This window comes from Pleurodeles waltl, chromosome 6, assembly GCF_031143425.1.
Source record: "Pleurodeles waltl isolate 20211129_DDA chromosome 6, aPleWal1.hap1.20221129, whole genome shotgun sequence".
Taxonomy (NCBI): domain Eukaryota; kingdom Metazoa; phylum Chordata; class Amphibia; order Caudata; family Salamandridae; genus Pleurodeles; species Pleurodeles waltl.
Genome location: NC_090445.1, coordinates 1,504,235,908 through 1,504,261,125, shown reverse-complemented (window position 1 = coordinate 1,504,261,125; position 25,218 = coordinate 1,504,235,908). Strand labels below are relative to the sequence as shown.

Below are 25,218 nucleotides of genomic sequence, written 5' to 3'. Positions count from 1 at the left end.
CCTTCTAATAAGCACAATGAGCTATCTACCGGAATCAGGGAGCCGCATGCAAAATGTACATCATAGGTTGTGATTCTTATTGGTTTTTCTCCCATCAATCTGATGTAATACTAAAGATTACAAAGAAGGGTTCCTTTGGGAAGTAATTAAGTCTTGTTAATACAAACAATCAGAATCACTGAGGTACGTTTTGTAGCTTGCCTTTTTGTTTCTGTCAACCATTCACTCTTAACATATGTCTACACATTTAGATGATATGTGATTCCTACACTTTACAACCCTCATCGTCTTATGTAACATTTCCTGTACATTGATGTACACACTTGAATGATTTATTGTGCATCTGTGTGGTGTAAAGTGCTCTGATACTCTACACTGGGATAAGTAGGGCTACAAAACAATTAAATAAAAATAAATAGCAGGTGCCGTTTAAATTAATAGTTGTGTAACTACTCAAAAATAAATCTTGCATTTTTACAGGGCAAGCAGAATTCTTGTGTAAGAAGTTGAACAGCGTTAAAAACCGGACATCAACTCATCTTCTCTTAAGTACTTGTGAAGTGATAACAAGCCGAGTGCCTTTCCATTGCATTTGTGTCTAGTTGTTTGGCTCCAGGTGGCTTCCAGCTAGGATGGTACTTAAACAGAAGGGGGGCTTGATGGCTCTTTAAATGAAGTCTTTATTTTGGGTCCATCTGGAAAAAATAAGAAAGTCCCCGTGTTTCCTGCAGGTTGCTGACAAAGTGCGGGGGCTGCTGAATTGTGTTCTGGTGTCAGAAAATGTCACGAGGACAAATTCAGCATGTTTGCCTGGGTCGGCCTGATCCGGACCAAAAATAGCTGCTGGAACCCACTTCCAGCAGGATCTCCCCACTTTCCAGCACTGCACTAACTTAATTTCGATGCGATACATAATAAGTAGAACACTGAATTATTATATATCAATAGTCCTCATTTAACTGTATTCCTAAGAAACAAAAGTGTCACTGTTTGAACTACATTTGCAGAGTCACACGACATTTTACAAACTCTGCAAGGTCTCCAATGTTAGATGAACTGTCCTCCAGGTATTTTCATCCTTCTCTTTAATTATGTCAACTGGATGGACAAAAAGAGCCATATGTAGGAATGCAGAGAGAGATGGGATGTAAACATTCACCTGTTTGCTTACAGCTCAGTGGTACGTTTTTAACATAAAAGTCAAACACCTGGGTGTGAACGCCACACTTTTAGAACATGCCTGTGAGCTGTATCAGTCAAGGTGGCCAATATCTTAGTGGGATAATTTGTTTGCTGAGGGAAAACATACCGAAACTATTAAAATACTACAGTTGACTCTTATCCATTAACATAGTGTCAAAATGCCTACAGCATGTTTATGTTTGATAACATTCACATTACATTTTAACAGTCGAATAACTAGTGGTTGATTCCCACAACGGGACCTTTCAGCTAAGTTGTGTTTTTTTTCATGTCTCGATTCTCTCCGATGAAAGGTGCACTCCTTTATTTTTGTTAAAGACGTGAAAGTGTGTAACTTACCTATGGAAAATCTATCTGCTGGTAAATCTGCTTAATTTCAGGATGGAAAACTTCCATTTTGAAGAAGAAAACTTCAGCAGCTATGAAGCGGCATACCTCCTGAAAATAGAAGTCTTATTCCCAACATGGCAGAACAGGCAGGGCAAAATTGCCACGATATTCCCGTCGGATTACAAGTAGTTTCAACAATTCAATATTTTCATCACTTATTGGGCAGAAACCTGCATACCTTTGATAGGACATACGTCGGTGCAGTTTCCACTTCTGCTGTGCCCACTGCCTCTGTTTGAAGTTGTAGATCTGCACTGAGACTATCAGTATCAAATGAAGTAGTGACACAACACCCAGGAGCCCATAACTTGATCGAATTCCCTGATCATCTCCCACCAATCCTCGGACACGGAGCTGTGAAGCAACGAAAGATAAAACTACTTTTAAGTATTAAAAGATACAGGAAAGCCTTGTTGTTGAACTTTTCAATGCATGAGACATTGCCATATATATTTTCATTTGCTTTATGGGGCTGTACAATTTATTTCCCAAAATGAGATGATAAATCTGTGTTATGAATAATTTCATCAGACTGGTGATATAGTACCAAAATATTAAGGTAATTCTAAAAGTATTGCGTTGCATTCAAACTTTGTTTATCGAAGTCAACCTTTTCATATGCTGTGTCAAGTGCACAAGCAGCTTTCTGTTATAAAACAAGCAATTCCACATGGTTTGTTTAACTGATAAGCGTCTTAAAACCTTAAACTGCAATCTGGAATGCATCAATTGTCTCTAGTTATGGGGTCTTCCTTCGATGAAAATGCTGTCACAGGCTTGCCCATAGCTGTACATTTTTATCAGGCGTTTATAAGGCACTACATGCATCAGGAATGGGCCTCTATAACTGTAGAGGGGTGTTTCGGGGAACAAGGTGCTGGGATAAACAAACACCCAGTTGGTCGGATGCTGGCATTCTGCAATCTTTCAGGAGTATGGGAAGAGAGTCGGTTTGAAGCGTAGTAAATTAAGGACAGCTACCAGTCCTGTCTCTCCTCCTTGGACATGTGGTCTGCCAAGGGAGGGGGCTAGCGGTGGGCATTCAGCCTTAACAGAGTGAGACAGCTACTTGAACTCCTTGGCAGCCTTTCAGGTCTGGAGGTGGAGAGGTTGGCAAGAGAGACTAGGGGCCGGCCTTTGTGAAATGGAGACACCATGCCTATCTAGGCTGCAAATGATAAGGGATGTACGTTGCAGAAAAGAGACAACCACCAATTATGCTTCAGTCTTAACTGTCTAGTTTGAGCAGAGAGAGGGGTGTCAGGAACAGAATAAATTGGAATTAAGCCAAGCATTACTCCTATGAGGACATTTATTAGGATACTATTGCAGATGTAGGTTACTGGCCTGCTGGAGAATGGGGGTCTGAGGAGGTAAGAGTGCTTGATTTAACTGAATTTTGGTAAATTAGATAGGGGAGGTGGTGAAGTCACCACCACAACGCAGGCTGGTGGCAGCGCAATGAAGACAGTGTTTCACTAAAGGCAGCATTTCCTACTTTTGGCAGCAACACTGAACAGGGGCTCCGCCCAGTGGTTAATGCAAGAAAAAAAAAACATATCAATGAATGAGGGAGTATTCTTGAATAAGAATTACTTTTTACTTCATGGAAAGCAAAGACTGAAGCTTCAATGGGACGGTGGACCACTGTCCTTGCTTTTGGAATTTGCTACTTATACAATCACAAGCAAATAGAAGGATTGTAAGGGGAGGGGGGGTCACAATGCAATTCAAAGGTGAGAATTGTGCGTTGACTTTCTGGGATAAGGTGCGGTATTGGATCTATGCTTACTCGTTTCACACTGGTGATGGCAAAGCCAAAGGGATCTACTATGGCCTGCAACGTTTTTGCGAAGTTAGGGCAGCAGAAGGCTGGCAGTAACCATTCCTACATCTGTAAAAAACAGGGGTAGTGGGGGACATTTTCTGCCTCTCATTGCTTTCGCTAATTGCATGCAACGGCTCAAAACGGCACATATGTGATGGCAGACTTACTGCAGCACACGACAGTCTCCGGCGATTATGACCCTGGTCTGCACCAGAGCAAAAGCAGCAACTTTACACCGCCTTATTTGCCAACCTGAAGGCGGCTTGCACATCTCACTTTGTATCTTCACACGGAGATACGTGGAAGATTGCGATCTCAAAAAAAGCTCAAGAAGCTCAGCCTCCGAGGCTCAAATAATCGATGCACAACATGTATTCTTCCAAATCTGCAGAGGACACGAATACTGGAGAACTACAAATAAAGACAAAAAGTAACTTTCCTTGTTTATTGCGCAAGCAGACGATCTTAAAGGGAAGATCTTAAAGGGAACATAGGGCTGTAGGTCAATTTCAATTTTGCATACCTAAATGATACCAAGAAGCATCTTTCAAGGCCAGTATTTTCGAACAAAATGCAGTTGGGACGCATAAGAGCTTTGTGGGCTTGAGTAAACATATGGAAATAAACTTCCTGATACTGCATAAGAAGCAGATGCAGTCTACAGATCGATTTTGTTGTGAGCTACTGAAGGAATTAGTAACAAGCAAGCTTGTGGAAGTAAGGATTTAGAATTCTACTTCAAGGTGTTTCGTTAATAAGAACCTTTTATTCAGTAAATGAGTACTCGACAGTGATGGTAAAGCCTAAGTGCTACAACATCAGACACAGCTTTTAGTAAAGCATCTGAAAGAGGAAAGGGCAGGGAATTCATGTATATAGCTGTCCAACTAAACTTTGTGTAATTCTGGAAGTGTGTGAATGAATATTGAAATGTGCGAACCAAGGAGTCTTGCATAATTTTGCATAGGGCAAACTTAAGATGTCACAATGAGCAGCGGAAACTGGATTGGTTTCAGTTGTGCTTTTCTTATTCTAATTTCTTGACCAGCGATCAACTGGCAAAGAAGGTCTGTAGAGAACAAGCTGTTCCTTGGTGGGGGCTTGGCACATTTCCTTGGCTCGCGTCAATCCAGAGTACACAAAAAGAATTGTAGAAGGAGCCAACTTCATAATTAACATACTTGCCTTGTCAGAGTGAGACAGCAACAGCTTTCCAAAATAGGTCAATAGCTGGGTTTTGACTTCTAAAATTACCACAATAGAGACTGTTTTGGTGCAGTATCACATAAAATATATTATATCTATACAGAAACTGAAAACCCATAGATAATCTGGCGCTGCAGAGGGGATGAGAGATAAGGGTATAGGATACGTCCTCCCTGATGGTAGAGGATATGTCCTCCCTTCTCCAGTTACCTTCACAAAAAGAATATCCTATACATATAACAATATGTCCTATAATTACTATAGGATAGAAAGCACACATGGGTTGAAGGTAACCCACGTTATTTGAACATAACCATAGTGTTGTTTGAGATATGTATATATTACCTAGTGGCGTAGTTAGGATCAAGTTTCTAAAGAAATAGCATTTTTTATTTTGCTAATGACTTTGGCACTGCTTGACGAACCTTCACAAAATTTTCCAAGAAAATACAAAGCTCACTTGAGCTGCTTGTCTGGAAAGTTTTGGGGTGATCTGTCTGGGGGCGGGTGGGAGAGAAAACAAGAGGGTCCAAAACACTTTTTCCCCATTTATTTTTCCATAGGCATTTTGAACAGCAATAGCGCTGAAACTACTGGACAGAATTACACCACATTTGGCAGAAAGGTCGGCCCTGGTCCGGGAAACAAGGTTTTTCTGTTTTGGTGTAAATTTGTTCAGTAGTTTTTGAGAAAATAAATTTGTGTACCTAGGGACGTGGATCTGTCACAACTCCTACGTGGAGCGCTGAGAATCCGCGAGCCACACGGAGCAGTGTGATTGGCTGGCCGCAAGCTTTTCAGAAAGTTGCGATTTTATCGACTGGGAACAGTCCTGGGGGATGGATTTCTTGTCAAAAATGAATTCAAGGGTCGAAGTAGAGGTACTCTGACCCCGAGGGTGGAATGAATAGGTTAGTGAAGGATTAATTATAAGTTAAAAAAAGGTGAAGACGCCTTCTTTTTTGACGACTGTGGAGTCCTGACTCTGTCGTAGCACTCAGAACGACCCCGTGTAACACTGTGATGAAGTCGCTAACATGGACGATAAAAGAAAATATATAAATAAATATATACACACACATATATATATATATATATATATATACATACACACACACACACACACACACACACACACAAATTCATTGTTACACACATTGTGACAGCCATTCAGACACTCATCTAGTCAGACACACTCTGAGCTTCATGTACTCACTCACAGACTCACTCAGACCCTCAAGCGCCCACTCATGGACCCAGTCTGACACTCACTCACCCAGTCACAGACCCATTCAGACACTCACTCACAGACCCAGTGACACACTCACGTACCCAGTCACAGACCCATTGACACATCTACTTAGAGACTGAGACCCTCATGCACCCACTCACAGATCCACTTACACCCTTTTGCACCCACTCAGACCCACTATCACCCACACACAGACCCACCGACAGAAACACCCACTCACAGACCCCCTCAGGCACTCATGCACCCACTCACAGACCAAGCCATACACTCTTGTGCCCCCTCAAAAACCCACTGAGCCTGATGCACCCATCTCACAGACCCACTCAGACCTTAATGCACCCACTCACAGACCGACTCAGACCCAGAGACCCTCATACAGCCACTCATAAATGCACTCAGACACACACCCACTCAGACACTGACACACCCACTCACAGATCCAGTCACATACTCAAGCACCCAGTCAGAGACTCACTCAGACCATTATGCACCCACTCATAGAGCCACTTAGACTGTTAAGCACCCAGTCACAGACCCACTCTGATACCCACTCACATAGACAGTCATGGACCCAGTCACAGACCCACTGACACTTATACACCCACTCAGACCCACTCAGACCCTCATGCATCCACTCACAGACCCACTCTGACCATATTGCACTCACTCACAGACCCACTCAGACACCTGCACACCCATCCACAGACCTGGACACTCACACACCCACTCATAGACCCAGTCAGACCCTCACTTATCCCCTCACAGACCCAGACAGACTCTTACTCATCGACTCGCAGACACCCTCTGAATGTCACACCCATTTATAGACACACACAAAACATGCATCCACTTACAGACCCCATTAGACTTCCATTGAGGTATTCATAAATGTATTGAGACATGGAGATAGTGAAAGAAAGACATATGATCAATGTGTAGGTGTTGTGCATTGAATATGTGCTTTTGCTTAGAGAATCTGTGGAGGAGTCGCAAATCCACATTGTTTGTTAAAAACAAAATGTTCAGATTTACTTTCAAATTTTAAAAGCGTTTTGGAGGTAGGGTGGCTCTAAAAAGAGCCTTTGTTTTTATTGTATATACAAGTTTAGTACACATTTGAGCAGATGCAGTGTCAAGTTGCTGAGAAACACTTTGCTGCCTTCACCTGTGAAGTACACTCCATCTCTTCTATATATCCCATCCATGTGAAACTGTAGGTTATTACTGTAGATAGAGCCCATGTTGTAGTCTCTGAGGAATACTGAAACAGTTTTAATTACATGTTTCCTGGCTTTGTCAATCTGTGGACAGAATTGATTTGACAACTTCCATTTATGCCTCTGGCATCTATTGGAGAACATAAAGGCAGTGTTAGGGTGCATTCATTGAACAAAGGCATCCTTCATTACAAATTCCAGTTCTACCACAGTGACTGTACCCAGGTCATTACCACCACATTCCACAATTATGAAGTGAGGTGGTTGGCTAACTCTAATGTTTTCAACCAATGAAAGCAAATACTGCCACTTTAATCATCTCTAGTCAACCCAAGAAATATCCACATTAGGTAACCCCAGTTCCCTGTTAACGTCACTCTTTCTAGCATACTCACAGCCCACTAAACATAGCTGTGACCTACCTACAAGCATTTTCATTTTCGATATGGGTACATTTAATAGTAGTAAACCACACCAGCTCCAGCATAAAGTAAAGCTATACTGCTGCTAAGAATAAATATAGTGAACTTTTGAATTCCTGGTACAGTAGAGTGTTCTGGAGGAGATTGTTATGGCACCTGTGGACATTTAGGGGGTCATTACGACTTTGGCAGTCTTTGCTAAAGACTGCCGAAGCCGTGGGCACCGCAATACCACCAATGCTGGCGGTATGTGTGGCACCCTATTATGACTTTTCCGCTGGGCCAGCGGACAGAAACAGTGTTTCCGCCTGCTGGCCCAGTGGAAAAGTCATATCAACATTGAAGCCGGCTTGTAACAGAGCCTGCGGCAATGTTGATGTGCAGCAGCAGCTGTCGCACATTTCACTGTCTGTAATTCGGGCAGTGAAATGCGCAATGGGGCTGTGCCTGGGGGCCCCTGCACTGCCCCATCCCATGGGCAGTGCAGGGGCCCTCAGGGGAATCAGAGTCCCCCTTACCGTCAGCCTTTCCATGGCGGTAAAAGGACTGGCTGGCGGATGGGGACTCATAATCCCCTGGTGGATTACGACCAGGGTGGTAATGACCGTGTGTGTGTGTGTGTATGTGTGTGTGTGTCTGTGTGTCTGTAGGGGAGCAGTCCTTAAAGTAGACAAACATTTGTTACTATAGGAGACATTATAGTGGAGTAGTAATTGGAATTAAAAAAAAGTTCCAGATGAACGAGTTACTTACCTTCGGTAACGACTTTTCTGGTGGATACATTAGCTACCTGTGGATTCCTCACCTCATGAATACTCCCATGGCGCCAGCATTCGACGGAAATCTTCTTACTAGTCTCTGCACGTCGACGAGGACATCACTGTCGCCCACGCGACGCCGTCTGACGTCATACAGGCAATAAGAGGTCCTCGACGACGTGCAGACGTCAGTACCAATCATTTTTTACGTGCATGAGAACAACCAGGCAATGCAATGAAAGAGCAAGGCAACATCCATTATATTGTAAAAATACACCACATTGTATGAATAACTGTAAATCTTTTTATGTACATATATATATATATATATATATATAAAAAACTCTCTCTTTTAAAATATATACACACACCAAGTATATACATAAAGATATATACATATATACATATATATATATAAATATATTATATATACATCTATTGCACCCTCAAAGACCAAGAGGAGCGCACTCAAGGATTACTTGGCAAGACCATAAAGGCAACGGGGAGGCGGGTGGGACCGTGAGGAATCCACAGGTAGCCAATGTATCCACCAGAAAAGTCGTTACCGAAGGTAAGTAACTCGTTCTTCTGATGGATACAACTACCTGTGGATTCCTCACCTCATGAATAGAGTCCCAAAGCAGTACCACGTCCGGCAGTGGGTGCCTAAATGGTCAAACCAAGAAATCCTGCAGCCGTCCCTTCTAACCTCAGAATCCAAACAGTAATGTTTTGCAAAAGTGTGAAGGGACGACCAAGTTGCGGCCTTGCAGATGTCGACCACAGGAACACCTCTGGCTAAGGCCGAAGTGGCCGACTTAGCTCTGGTGGAATGAGCTCTAATGCCCTCAGGAGGATCCTTCTTTGCCAAAGAGTAACATATTTTAATGCAAAGAACAACCCACCTGGATAGTGTTGTCTTGTGGACTGCCTTTCCTCTCCTCTTGCCCACGTATCCAATAAACAGCTGATCCTCCAGCCTGAAATCCCTTGTTCTATCGATAAAGAAGCTCAACGCTCTCTTTGGGTCCAGACGGTGCAGTCTTTCTTCCTCTTTGGAAGGATGAGGCGGAGGATAGAACGTGGACAAAGTAATTGCCTGAGCCAAATGGAAGGGTGAAACAACCTTCGGGAGGAAAGCAGCCTTGGTCCTCAACACCACCTTATCCCCATAAAAAGTTGTATAAGGGGGTTTTACTGATAAGGCCTGCAACTCACTCACTCTCCTTCCTGATGTTATAGCTATCAGGAAGACTGTTTTTAAAACCAAATACCTCAAGGGGCAAGAATGCATAGGTTCAAAAGGGGACCCCATAAGGAAAGTCAGGACTAAGGACAAATCCCATTGCGGCATAACGAATGGCTTTGGAGGATATTGATTTAGAAGACCTTTCAAGAATCTGATAACAATAGGGGATTTAAATAAAGATGGTTGGTCTGGAAGACATATGAAGGCTGACAAGGCCGATAAATAACCTTTAATGGTAGCCACTGCACAACCTTTCTGCGCCAGAGATAGAGCAAAAGACAAAACGTCCGATAGATGAGCATGTAAAGGATCAATCTGCCTCTCTCCACACCACGCAACAAATTTAGACCACCTATTAGCGTAGATAGATTTAGTGGAGTGTCGCCTGGCCGCTAATATAACATCCACTACCTCAGGCGGGAGAGAGAAGGAACTCAGGTTGCCCCGTTCAATCTCCAGGCATGTAGGTGCAGACTCTGGAGGTTGGGGTGTAGAACCTGCCCCTGCGACTGTGAGAGGAGGTCTGCCCTGAAAGGGAGACAGAGCGGCGGGCACATTGAGAGTTGGAGAAGGTCGGAGTACCACATCCTCCTTGGCCAATCCGGAGCTATTAAGATTACTAGAGCCCGGTCTTGGCGAATCTTCCTCAATACTCGAGGAATCAAGGGTATGGGAGGAAACGCGTAAAGCAACTGGCCGCACCAGGTCATTTGAAACGCGTCCCCCAACGCTTCCTGCATCGGATACTGAAGGCTGCAGAACAACGGACAATGCGCGTTCTCTCGAGTGGCGAACAGATCTACCTGAGGAAACCCCCATTTCTGGAAGATTAAACGGACTTGATCTGGATGGAGACGCCACTCGTGGTCTGCCGAGAAGTGGCGACTGAGACTGTCCGCACGCACGTTCAAAACTCCGGCCAGATGGTTTGCTATCAAGCAAATCCGATGGTCCTTTGCCCAGGACCATAGTCGAAGAGCTTCTCTGCAGAGAAGGTACGACCCCACTCCTCCCTGCTTGTTTATGTACCACATCGTGGTAGTATTGTCCGTTAGGACCTGTACCGACTGACCACGAAGGGAAGGGAGGAAGGCCTTGAGAGCCAGACGTACAGCCCGTAACTCTAACAGATTGATGTGAAAAATCTGTTCCTCTGGAGACCAAAGACCTTTGATCTCCAGATCCCCCAGATGAGCTCCCCACCCTAGAGTGGAAGCATCCGTTATGACTGTGGCCACTGGTGGCGACTGCTGGAACGGCTTTCCTTGTGAAAGATTGTTGCTTGCAATCCACCACTTCAAATCCACAGCAGCATCTCTGGAGATCTTGACAGTACCCTCTAGATCCCCTCTGTGTTGAGACCACTGCCTTCGGAGGCACCACTGAAGAGCCCTCATGTGCCAGCGAGCATGCGTGACCAACAGAATGCAGGAGGCAAAAAGACCGAGCAGACGAAGGACCTTGAGGACTGGAACTACCGCTCCATTTCGAAACATTGGAACCAAATCCTGAATATCTTGAATCCGCTGAGGCGGAGGAAAGGCCCGACCCAATGTTGTATCCAGTACTGCCCCTATGAACAGGAGGCGCTGAGAGGGCTCTAGGTGAGATTTGGGCTCGTTCACCGAAAAGCCCAGGTCGAACAACAACTGGGTTGTTGACTGCAGATGACGCAACACAAGCTCCGGGGACTTGGCTTTGATCAACCAATCGTCCAAGTAAGGGAATACTGCGATCCCCTTCCTTCTGAGCTCTGCCGCAACCACCGACATCACCTTCGTGAAGACTCGAGGTGCTGAAGTAAGACCAAACGGAAGGACCGCAAACTGGTAGTGTTGCGATCCCACCACAAACCGGAGATACTTCCTGTGTGACTTGAGTATCGGGATATGAAAGTAAGCATCCTGCAAGTCGACAGACACCATCCAGTCTTCCATGTTCAACGCCAAAAGCACCTGTGCTAGGGTCAGCATCTTGAACTTTTCCTGCTTGAGGAAACAATTCAAGATCCTCAGGTCCAGAATTGGTCTCAAACGACCATCCTTCTTGGGAATCAGGAAATACCTTGAGTAAACTCCTTGACCCCTTTCCTGCTCCGGGACCAACTCCACCGCACCCTTTAAAAGGAGGACTTCTACCTCCTGTTCTAGCAACAGGAGGTGTTCTTGTGAACAATACGAAGGGCGGGGCGGGATGAGGGGCGGAAACTCCCGAAAGGGAAGGGTGTAGCCTTTTCCTACAACACTGAGAACCCAAGTGTCCGACGTAACAGTCTCCCATTTGGTGAGAAAATGCTGTAATCTTCCCCCTACAGGAGAGGAGTGAGTGGGAAATGGTGGAAGCCTAAGGCTGCTTCCCCTGCTGCACCCCGCCAGAGGATGAGGAAGAGGCAGAGTGCTGCTGAGAGGCTCCCCTGGTGCGGACCCTACCCCTCCCCCTAAAAGATCTATAGGGATGGGAAGAGGCAGGTTGCTGATATCTTCCCCGAAAGGAAGAGGAGGAAGAGCCACGCCCAAATCCACGAAACCTCCTGAAGAATCTGGAAGAGGCCGTGGAAGAAGGAGCTTGGAGTCCCAACGACTTAGCCGTGGCCCTGCTCTCCTTAAACCGTTCCAAGGCCGAATCAGCCTTAGCCCCAAACAGTTTGTCCCCATCAAACGGGAGATCCAACAATGTGGACTGTATATCTGCCGAAAAGCCCGAGTTACGGAGCCAGGCCTGTCTCCTTTCCACCACAGTTGTGCCCATTGCTCTGGCTACCGAGTCGGTGGTATCCAGTCCCGTCTGGATAATTTGGGTCGCAGCAGCCTGGGCATCAGAGACAAGATCCAAAAGACCCTGGGGAAGCTCTGTAAACGAAGAGGAGATGTCATCCATCAGAGCATGAATATACCTCCCCAGGATACAGGTTGCATTGGTGGCTTTTAACGGCAGACTGCAGGACGAAAAAATCTTCTTCGACTGCGCCTCTAGCTTTTTTGAATCTCTGTCCCCAGGCACCGTCGGAAAAGAACCAGGCGCTGACTTGGACGAACAGGAGGCCTGCACAACCAAGCTCTCCGGCGTAGGGTGCCTAGATAGGAAACCAGGATCAGTTGGAGCCGTCCGATACCTCCTGGCCACGGCTCTGTGAACTGCTGGGGAAGATGCCGGCCTCTTCCACACCTCTAAAACCGGATCCAGCAGAGCGTCATTAAAAGGTAACAGAGGCTCCGCCGCGGCTGAGGCCGGATGCAACACCTCTGTCAAAAGGTTTTGTTTCGCCTCCACCACCGGCAAAGGCAGGTCCAAAAAACTAGCTGCCTTCCGTACCACTGTATGAAAGGAAGCAGCTTCCTCAGTATATTCCCCCGGGGACGAAAGGTCCCACTCAGGGGAAGTGTCCAGCCCACTGGCCGACTCCAGTCCACGCAGCCCATCACCCGAGTCCTCTAGCTCTCCTTCCTCTAGGGCTCGTTGGTACTCCTGCTCTTCTAGTACCCGGAGAGCACGCCTCCTTGAATGCAGTCGTTGCTCAATCCGCGGAGTCGACAATACCTCCGCCGAAGTCGGAGATCGGCGCCGATCTTCCGAAGCCACCGACGCCGCATCCGGCGCCACAGGTAACTTCGGCGCCGACTGAAGAGCAGTTGAAACGGATGGACCCACCGGAGTCACAGGCCGAAATCTCGACGTCGACGGGATGGAAATCCCTGGGGCCAATCCCTCCGAAGCCACCGGAGCGGCCACCGGCGCAGACACTGGCGCCGAGCCCACGTTCCCAAACGGGAGAAAGGGCATAAAGGGTGCCGGCCGAAGAGGCGCAGGATCACCCAAAGAAAAGGCCAAAGGCCCAGCCGGAGCACCCCCTGGAGCCATCTGTTGGAAGATGGCATACATCGCATTCAAGAATGCGGAACTATCGGCTCCAGGGGTGGGAAAAGCCGGATACTGGGGTGCCTGACTCGGAGGCGACCCCGACGCCGGCCTCGGCGTCTGCGCCGGAGAAAACACTTGAGGCTCCAATACCTCAATCACCGACGCCTGTCCAGGCGAAGTTGGAGACGCCGGAGAGGGCAACGGCGTCGAAGGATGCGGCGTCACCGTGGGGCTGACCTCCCATGTCCTTCGGCGCCGATCCGGAGACCTGGAACGAGCCTCCCTTGAATGACGCCGAGATTCTCTACGGCGCCGGGAGTCTCGATGACGCCGATGTCTTGGAGAAGACTTCTTGTGATGCTTCTCCTTTGACTTGGCCATAAACAGCTTCGCCTCACGTTCTTTAAGGGCCTTCGGATTCATGTGCTGACATGAATCACAAGTCGAGACGTCGTGGTCGGAGCTCAAACACCAAAGGCAATCGGAATGAGGATCCGTCACCGACATCTTGCCTCCACACTCACGACAAGGCTTAAATCCAGACTTTCTCTGCGACATTATTTCCACAGAGAAAGAGTACGCAGCAAGATATACACTGTAACCGCAAGAGTAACAGTTGCTCCCTCGAAGATAACCGTTTCGAATGCACGGAAAAAAGGGAACTGACGTCTGCACGTCGTCGAGGACCTCTTATTGCCTGTATGACGTCAGACGGCGTCGCGTGGGCGACAGTGACGTCCTCGTCGACGTGCAGAGACTAGTAAGAAGATTTCCGTCGAATGCTGGCGCCATGGGAGTATTCATGAGGTGAGGAATCCACAGGTAGTTGTATCCATCAGAAAAATATTATCTCTAGTGTATTAAAAAATTTACTAAAAAAAGGAAATATATTTTTATATCCCTGACTGGAGTTGCGACTCCATCGAAAAGTTACATGGTGGGGTCTGCGTAGGAGGGACGCGACAGAGTTACAACTTCTGCAGCACACAGTAGCAAATTGGGCTTCTGACTAAGAGCACAAAATGGGATTAATATACTGTAACCATTGAGATGTATGCTCACATAAATAAAAGATGAAACACAGTTTGTGATTTGATAACTAGTACAGTATCAGTGAGAGCAAAGGTGAACAGGTTGCCATTACTGGTTCCTTGGTGTAAGAGTGGGCTACCATTCCTATTCTCATTTTTTATTCATCTAATTAAAAAGAGCACAAGTGACATTGTGAAAGTATTTTGTCTATCAGCATAAACTATTAACAGATATGTAAATTCCATTAATTTGAAACCAAGCTTAACCAAGGCTAACAAAAGTAATAAAAAAAGGTGTAGCTGACATAAAAATCTATCTTAAGCAAGGTGTAGCCAGATAGATATTGATTGTTTTATAAAAAAAAATTATGATAGGGTAGTAGAGTTGTTGGGTCAATGCTTGAAAATATAAATTGACTTGTTATGTGGAAAGACTTATAAAGAGTTATAGTTGTTATTTTGACTTGATTTAGGTTACGTTTGAAACAAGAGATACATTAGGTACAGGAAGAATGGTATGTGACTGTAATGAAAGACATATATGTGCACATTTGTAAGAGATACGCTGGAAAAAAGTGTAGGTAGTGATGTGTAGTGTTGTCCCAATCCATTTTAACATGAGAAGTATGTAGAGTATCTATAAAATTAATTAATATGAATTTCTCTTATTTACCATTGTGACGATGTAGAAATTTGTGGGTAGGTCTAATGCAGAAAAGCTTCCACCATGGTACCTGGCTGGTTGGGTTGAGGAAATGAATATTTTTTTGTGAAGGAAATGAGACCATCCTAGAGAGAAACAATTCTGATATCTTTTTTTTTTATTTGCACGGATCTATGCCTGCATTGGAAGATGTTTGAAAAATGCCAAAGAAAACATAACAAAAAAAAGAAAGTGCCGAAATTATATGATCTACTGGCAAGTTATAAAAAAAAAAAAAAACAACATTTAGACAATGCCAGTGAAGACAAAAGAGTTGTGGGTAAGCAAACAAAAAAAAATCTAAACTGTGTTTGGGAAACACAAGTCTTTGCAAGCTGAACAAAACAAACAGGACACTTTTAAATCAGTCACAGAAAATCAAATAATTTGTGAAAATAGAGCCAAGAATTCAAATAAGAAAGCTAAAAGCTCAACCAGAAAACACAAAGAGTTTAAAGAAATTAGACTGAGAATTATTCATACCAGGGTAATCTTATTTAAAATACAAAGAAGTGCAGAAGAAGAAAAGTATTAAAACAAAAAAATGCTGAGGCTATAGTTGATTAGGCATTTGCCTTGAGGAGGAGACTTTTCATTTTGATTATCAACAGGATGAGAACCTTGGATAAAATGGCGTTTGGTATGAAGAGATGCAGCCGAAGAAGGAAATTTGTTAACAAAAGCAATTTCTGTAAAATATTTACTGGTGAATGGAAGCATAAATCCAGTATGGAACCTTTTCTTTTTTCTTTTTCTAAGATGTTGAAGGTTATTTGCAAGAGAACACATTAGTACATGCAGGGGACCCATCTGGTCGATGTTATGAAATGAAGGAATGGAGTTCAATTGAAAAAGAGAAGATTGTCCCAAGAAATATGGATGAGGTGATAGCTGAAGAGGTTCAGGGAATGTGTAGACAGGGCCCTGATTACCAGTGGAGGTGTAGCAGTATTTGTAGCATTCAGCAGCAATCTATTGACTTATTAAGAGCTTTTGTAGGCAAGTTTCCTTGTAGAAGCCTGAAACTAACAATTTCAGTTTTGCAAGGATTAGACCCATGCAAAGTAGGAAAGTTTACAAATTTATAAGGACATTCTTTTGCATGTTTATCCAATAAAGTGTGCCAAAGCACCTTTCATCGTTTTAGAATGTTAGCAGTTCACCATTCAAAAGTACAAAGTTTAGTTAGGAGATCGTACTATGTAAAGACTCCAGCATTATGTTTAGGAGAGATGAATAGAGTACTTTTGCATGGTACTGTTCGAGAGGTAGAAAAAATTTGTGAGGATGTGCAGTTCCAGTTCTTTGGTACAGAAGAAGATTCCAGAGAGACTGAGGAATTTGTAGGTACAGCTATGGAGGAGGAGAGCTGAAGTAAGCTGGGAACAAAATATCCAAAACACGAGGTCGGTGAAATTAAAATGTTTATCTGCTTGTCCACAAGAAATGTCCCAAGAAAATCACCCCAGAGCAACGCTGAATAGGCCGTCGCTGTCCCAGCTCACCCACTGCGTCCGGCTGTCGCTCCCCAGCTCCTCAACTGCCTTTTTCCGATGTTCGGCGTTCCTCGTGCCCACCATGTGACGAGGAACACCCAACACCGAAGAACGGCCTCAGGGGAGCGTCTCCGCTGCGCGTGCAAGCAAGGTAGAAAAGCACGCACATCGGAAACTGCTATTAAAGCTACTACAATTCGTTTTCCCTTTTCACAACAAAATAATTAAAGATTTACCCCTTTACAAAAAGAACAATACACCTCACCCCTTTTACAAAACAATAAGATACTGGTAACACTGGTGAAAGAACAGACCTCAGGTAACAATACATGCTGTGTTTTACATTTCTCGACTCATAATGAAACTTGAGCGACACACAAAAAAACCTGCAAAATAGAAACTCCCACTTAACGGTACCTCAAAAGGTAAATTGTGCACTCTACCACTTTTTCTGACCGGCCAAAGTTTAGAGCATGTGTCCACCACCTTAGGACTCAATGGCTTAACCCCACCAGATTTTTGTACACTGACGAATTTCTTTGCTTTTGTATACTGTTCGAACGTGTCATTAGGTGGCAACAATACATCCTTTGGTAAAACCTTTACCACTTTTCCCACATTCCACCAGTTACGTCCACCAACACGAACAGCATTACCACACACTTTGTCAACCTTCAATGGTTCGGAAAACTTAGAGTCATCTTTCTTGACAAAACCAGGCAATTTGACCCGCAGCAAATCACCCACAGTAAATTGCAAGTCCTTCACACTCCTTTTCTTGTCATAATGTTTTTTTGTTTTTCTTGAGCTTTTCTCATACTCGAACGAACCTTGCAGTCAATATGTTCCTTACACGTAGAATGTTTGAACAATTTGGACAGCCAAGCTGGTCTAAATAGAGTGGCAGGCTTCCTCCCTCTAAGAGCCTCAAACGGAGATACCCCCGTGCTTGTATGAGGCGTTGTTCTGGAGAACCAGAGCATGCTCTTTACAGCTGCGTCAACAACACACCCATTAGCTAACGCCCACTGGACACATTCACGAACCACTCTATTAAAGCGTTCAACCAAACCATTTGATTGCGGTTGGTAAAGAGAACTCCTCAAATGTTTGATAGCACAATCATTCAGAAAATGTTCAACTTCACTAGATACAAATTGGACCCCATTATCAGACACAAGTTCCTTGGGAAACCCTCCCTCCAAAAATACATCCTTTAGAAACAACACAACCGACATGGAATCAGAATGTCCCACAAACTTCACATGAGGCCACTTGAAAAAGTAATCAATTACAACATAAGCATATCATAATTTAGGTGGAAGAGAATTGAACGGTCTTAACAAATCGATACCAATCTTTTCCCACGGACCTGACGGACATTCTATAGGCCTGAGCGGAGGCGTTGACGTTTTGAGGCTCTTAACACTAGTGGAACAAATGTGACAACATTTGACTAATGTTTCAATGTCTCTGTCCATTTGCGGCCACCAATAGTATTCTCTCACCCTTTATTTTGTAAGAGTAGCACCCAAATGACCTTCATGTGCTTTTTTCAGAATAATGGATCTTATAACTTCAGGAGGCACAATTTTATCACTTCTCAACAGTTTACCATCTTCAATTGACAGTTCATCAGACACCTTGAAAAAAGGCTGAGCACTCAGATTCAAACTTTTTTCATGTGCCCACCCTTCCTCAACATACGTCAAAACTTTAGAGAGTACAGGATCATTTGTTGATGCTTCTTTCCAATACATTTCGTTAAATGACCCAGTACGTTCCAATTCGATGGCAGCAATGAAACAGTTTTCATCTTGAATGTCCACTTCCTCTCCAACATCTTCAGTAATAGGATACCTAGAGAGATAATCTGCTCTCACATTCTTTCCCCCAGAAATGTGTACAACAGAAAAATCAAATTGTAACAACTTGGCCACAAATTCTTGGTGCGATACTTTTAACATTAGTACCATTTAAAATAGAAACTAATGGCTTATGGTCTGCTTGGAGAAACAAATGTCTTCCCCAGCAATAAGATTTAAATTTCTCTATACCCCACCAACATGCCGATAATTCTTTTTCAATTACAGAATAATGTATTTCATTAGGTCCGAGCACTCTTGACGCAAACCCAATGGTATGCTCCTGTTTCCCACTGATCTGCATCAAAAGAGCTCCAACACCGAACTTGCTGGCATCCACAGTCAAACAACACTTCAAATTATGGTCATAGGACTGTAATACACTAACACTACCTAGCGTTTGCTTATTAGTGTCAAACGCTTCTGCACACTCAGCATCCCACACAAACTCTGTTTTTGTTTTCAGCAGATTAGAAATGGGTCTGACTAGAGTTGCACATTTTTCAATAAATCTGCAATAGAACTCGCAAAGTCCCCAAAATGATTTGACGCCTGCTTTGTCCTGAAGTGCAGGTGCTCTTACAATCGCTTCTAAAAGACCTGGTCTGGGATAAACATCTTCTGCTGGCATGACATGCCCCAGATACTATACAGACGTTTGGAGGAACTGACATTTTTCTCTTTTCAAAACAACCCCAGCACTATTAAACCTACTCAAGACTTGCTTCAAAATCACATCATGTTCATGTCGATCACCTGCATGGATCAACACATCATCCTGAAAGACACACACTTTATCTATGCCTTTAAGCAGTGTAGACATTATTCTCTGAAACGCTGACGCCAGTCCGAACGGCATACGACAATATTGGTGCGTTCCCCACGGGGAACCAAAAGCAGTGAAGTGCCGAGAATCAGGTGTCAATTCTACTTGGTGATAAGCAGCAGCTAAATCAAGTTTTGTAAAAAGTTTCGCTCCATTAATTCAAGAGAGCATCTTACCAATCTTTGGCAGTGGGTGGGAGTCCACTCAAATTTCTCTGTTAAGTGCCCTCAAGTCGACACATACTCTCAGTTCCCCATTTCTTTTCTTTGCCACCACGCAAGGTGATAACCATAACAAAGAATCAACAGGTTCCATGATTCCCTTCATTCGTAAACTCTCTAATTCTTTCTCCAACTCATCTCAAACACTAAATGGTACACCTCAATTTATGTTTTATAGGAACGGCATTGTCCTTGACCTTTATTTTGTGTGTAAAGCCTCTTATCTTACCTAGTTCACCCGAAAAAACCCTAGGAAACTCATTAAGCAAATTTTCTATATCGGAGGAATCTCTTATAACTGTCACCTGATCACCTGTACCTGGACGCAAGACCATTCCAAACAACCCTTGATGAAAACCACCCTAAAATGTTCAATCCTTTTACAGCCACATACACCTTCCCAAAAATGCATTGTCCCTTGAACACCAAAACGTCTTCGAAGAAACCAACTAGATCAATCCTCCTTCCCTCCTACAAAATCGGAGTTCTGTCTGGTGGGTTCAATTTTCGTGTGCCCCAATTTTTTTCAAATGGCTCCTGAGTAATCATAGTGAATCTGGCGCCCGAATCAGCCAGCAACTTTAACTGTTTGTCACCTACTTGAACTAAAATGTACGGATCAATGAGGGGTCGGGATTAACTGTTCTTATGTCATGGTCACCCACAGCCAGAATAATTTCTTGCATTGCACTCATCAACTCAACCATTCTGTCATCACTATCATCGACGACAGCATTAACCTTAGTGTTACCACTTTTGTTACTTTGACACACTTTTGCGAAATGACCCGTTTTGCCACATAATCTGCACTGAACAGATCTTTCATCATTTTATAGGTGATGGATAACCACACCTAAAACATATGTTAGTCTGCTTGAAAAAACTATTGTGTTTGGCCACCTCCCCTTTGTTGTACAAAGGAACGTTCATCTTGCGTCTGTCGTCAAGTCTCTGAACTACGTTCATTTGTTCCACATGTGCATGTTCCAGTTCTTCAGCTGATTTAATTGCAGTTTCAATGCTTTTGGCAAGTCTGATAGAATCTGACAAAGATGGATCTCCCAAGGACAACAACTTTTGCTTGATAGGCTTATCCGAACAGTGACATATGAATTGGTCACGTATTAACTGATCAGAAAATGTGTCAAAACGACAATTTGAGGCAAGTTTCCTCAATGCAGATATGTAGGTATTGACATCTTCTCCACTTTTCTGTTCCCTCCTAAAAAACGTATGTCTTGCTATAACCAAACTTGGTGGAGCATCAAATCTGGTGGCCAGTTTCTTAAGAGCTTCTTCAAATTCGTAGAGTTCCTCACTGTCTTGCAGCTGACTATCTGGTAAAATGTTTAAACACCGATCTTCCCTCGAACCCCAAGGAATGCAGCAACAAACATTTTTTCCTTTCAGGTCTGAACCTTGATGCTCCAATAGCACCCAAATATGTTTCAAAAGCCTCATACCATTGCTTCCATGGTATAGCTGGCTCCCCAGGTGTTTCCAAAAATGGTGGCGGAGGGTTAACAGATTGCATGACTGGTAATTGGAGAAAGAATATCACTTAGAACAATATAAAAACATGGACTTAAACGTCTTTACCAATTCACCAACTTCACAATAAATTTGAGCTTGAAAAAAAACCCTAGAATCCTTGGTTAGGATTGCCCTTTAAAGATGGCCGCCACATTTCCTTAGGTATAAGGACTTCCTGTAAATACACCTTTTGACTAGAGGGTCATGGGAGGAAAAGCAGACAGTAAATGAGAAACCCTCACCGTGATTAAAGCTGTCCAGAGGGTCCTCAAGGATTGGAGACGAGGAAAAATGCAAGCACGAGTGAGCCTCGATGAAAAATCCTGGGGTGATTCAGTTCCACAGCTCGTCGCCACTTGAAGTAAGCTGGGAACAAAATATCCAAAACGCCAGGTTGGTGTAATTAAATGTTTATTTGCTTGTCCATAAGAAATGTCCCAAGAAAATGAACCCAGAGCAATGCTGAATTGGTCGTCGCTGTCCCAGCTCAAACCACTGCGTCCGGCCGTCAATCCCCAGCTCCTCAACTGCCTTTTTCCGATGTTCGGCGTTCCTCGCGCCCACAACGCGACAAGGAACACACACACCGAAGAACGGCCTCATGCGAGCGTCTCTGCTGCGCGTGCAATCAAGGTAGAAAAGCACGCACAGCGGAAACCGCTATTAAAGCTAATACAAGAGCACAGGTATTGCTACTGAGAATTTTGAACAAATTATAAAGTTTAATACGGCTTGTTCTGAAAAGCCTAACTTTGTTAGAATTTGTTGTAGACACACTCACTATAAAACTCAAACACGAAACGTGGATATGTTTTGGAAAACTGAAAGGGAAAACAGAGAAAAGTGGCAAGAACTTGCTGCTTATTTATTTGTAGAAGATTTTTTTATTTGTCAATTCAGCAAGTTATTTGTTAGTACTGCTATGATAAGTTAGAAGATCAGAGAACACCAGCTAGAGCAGTATATAACGGGTCAGAACATGTGAGTGTCCTAGAACAACTGCAAGACTTAAATGTATATGAAGCTATACTTATACAATTTGTACATCCATTTCAAGCGATTATACGTTTGGAACCAAAGACAGGTAAATTGCATCCAACAGAGGTATTGAAATGCCTTAAAGGGTGAGTAGTGTATTTGCCATTAGACTTTTAAAAATGTTGAAACTACAGAAGCAGAGAAAGACAATGAAAAACCACTTCTAATCTTGGTAAACGGTACACCTACTAAGAATAAAACAATTTTGCAAGACTTGCTTGACGTTAATAAAGTTAAAACAAGCAACATTATACATAGTACAAAATAATGTTTATAAAAAAAATGTTGAAGTTCAGAGTGATCTAGAAAATGTTGATGATGATGAGTTTGCCAGCAAAAGGACAAATAGAAAAAGTAGATCACAACACATTTATGAGACCTACACCATCCGTCCATTCTAAGGAAGTCATTGGTGATGCTACAGATCTTTACCAGATGAAACAAGCTAAGGGAGCTCCCATGAGTGTATGGGGAAAGAGTTTAGAGGCTCGCTGCTTTGCACACTTATTTCCCACAGGAGTCAGAGGTTGGTATGATGACTGGCCCATACAAATACCAGCTGCTGAAAACCGATCAACACAATTATATTCAGAGGGTCCAGAATTCAGACAGTATATTCCAAACATATTTCACCTACTATTGGAGAGTCATTTGTCTGGTCTTTCGTATGCCGGGAATCATATTCTAAAGAAAGGAGTTAATCTTCAAAATATGTCTGCAAGAGATTTTGTTAATAAAGTTCAAGAAAAGGATGAAAATTTGGAATATAACAATTAAATTTAATGGTGTGCCTATGTGGTACCAATGAATACTCGTTCCGTCGTCATGGAGAACGGACGTGTATGCTAAAAAGGTTTTTAACATTGAGTTGTGCAGAGTATGCATTGGATGATCTCAATGAATATTTGGGAGAAGCAAACTGTAATCTAAAAGATGCCAATTTGAAGACAGCTGTAGAACTCTGGTCATTAGATCCTGCTAATGTTTGTAGATATTTCAACCACAGGTTCCAAGCTATGATTGATGTTATGTGGAACAAATCCAATCCTTCTCTTGGAAAAGTAACTGATTTCTTTTGGCAGAAAGAGTACCAAGCAAGAGATGCTCCTCACATTTGCATGCTACAATGGATAAAAGGTGCACCCACATTTGCAAGAGAACATGATGAGTCTGTTTTCTTTTCTAGAACAGCATCTTACATGTACAATACCAAAACAGAGAAAAGGTCTCAGAGAACAAGTTTTGAATTTCCACAGACATAGATGTGGGAAGTACTGTTGCCATAGATATGGGTCCAAAGATTTTTTTTCTATACAAGATGGTGATTTGGATTTCCAAGGCCTGTCATTTGCAAAAGCTTTTTGTCTTCAGTGAGACATACACTAACACGGAACTCACCAAAGAACACACATAACTTAAAAAGAAGTGAAGATCCAAATATATTAATGACCACAACACTGTGATTTTAAAAGTGTGGAATGCAACATTTACATTCAATTTGTTGCGGTCAATTCCATCGCTGTGGCTCGGTACCACATCGTACATTTCAAAATCAGAAAAAAGCTGAGATGAAGGAGATGTGGGGGAGATTTCTGCAGAGAAGATAATTGGCAAGAAACTGTATTTGTTCATCTCAAAAATATTTTCCCATAGGGAAAAACGAAGTTATGAGGCCTGTGACAGGTTACGTTCAGAAAGTTTGTTTTCAAAAATCAAAAGGAAATGTGTGGGTTAGTCTTGGTCTATCAACTAGAAGAAACAGAGTATAGAAGTCTTTTCCTGAAATTCAGGACCTGGCAGAGGTTGAACCAGAAAGTACAGACATTGTAAAATCAAATATGTTGGATACATACTATCCAAGAAGAAGTCCACATCTAGAGGATAAGTGCCTTTATGAAAGTCTTCAAAATAACAGATTTGGAAGTAATGTAACTGAAAACCTAGAAGAAGGAAAATATGCAGTCCGTGGATGTGATGGATGCTTATGAAACATGAAAAACAAAATGTAATTAATTATCGAAGACTGACTTGTCAAACTCCTGAGAAAAGATATATATTTTTTTTTATTTACCACTTCAACTGTTCGAACCTTGGCATACTGAATTCAAATTACTTGGAGATTACGACTGCTAAAAATACCTTTTAATGCTGTGAAAGAGAATATTCTGTATCCCGTGTTCAATAACTACTTACAAACGTTAACTGATGAGATACTACAGGAAGAAATTATTGCTGCTGAGGTAGCTAAGGATGGCTCTCAAAGCAGTCAAAGCTCAGCACCTTCAAGTCAAGATCTTCTTGGAAAACCTTTTATTGAACATGAAGCTTCAATAGCTGTGAATGAGGTGGAAACTGCAATGGAACAAGCTAGACAAGAATCAGTAGATCTGAAACATTTAGTTGGCCAACTGAACAACTAGCAGAATGAGATTTAAAGGAAGTTAAAGGTAAATTAGGACCTGGTTTACAACATGAGAAAAAGGAAAGCAATTGCTCATCTGTCAAGCCAATACTATTATATATTAGTGGTCAAGTTGGCACAGGAAAAAAGTGTTTTAATTAAAGTTATATCTACTTATCAAGAGTAGATACAGATTCAAACTTATATTGTGTGATAATTGCACCTACTGCACTAGCTGCACACAATATCATAGGAATAACTTTACATACACTACTAATACTACCAGAAGTTAACAGGTGAAGCTTGAGCAAGAGTTTGGAAGAAAATAAAGCTTTTGATTATTGATGAGGTAAGCATAGTCTCAAATGTAATGCTTGCCTTTGTCCACCTTCGAATGCAAGAGATTTAAAAACCTGAATAGGTCATCTTGTTCGGAGGAAAGCATTTGATTGTTTTTGGAGACCTATTACAACTTACTCCTGTAAAAGGACACCCAGTTTTCAAAAGTCTTTCACATGAAGAGACTTGAAACTCATTGGGAAGTATTGGTAATGTCAACATTTGGTAATATTTTCAATACAAAAGAACTTGTGAAAAATATGGCACAAGTCTCTGACACAGAGTATGGAAACAACGTAAAGGACATTAGAGTAATAGTTCTGACAGAGGAGGGAAAATGCGTGTTGGAAATCCAGCTTATTAAAAAACTGTTTTCCTCCAA

The 25,218-nt window shown here is 43.0% G+C and overlaps 1 protein-coding gene across 1 annotated transcript in view; it reads right to left on the bottom strand.

Annotated features, from left to right (window-relative positions):
- Positions 1–25,218, bottom strand: part of PEX10 (peroxisomal biogenesis factor 10) — a 59,509-nt gene that overhangs the window by 9,801 nt on the left and 24,490 nt on the right. Inside the window, exon 4 of the mRNA XM_069240986.1 lies at positions 1,772–1,947. Coding sequence (XP_069097087.1) covers positions 1,772–1,947 — 176 coding nt within the window. The remainder of the gene's footprint in view (positions 1–1,771; positions 1,948–25,218) is intronic.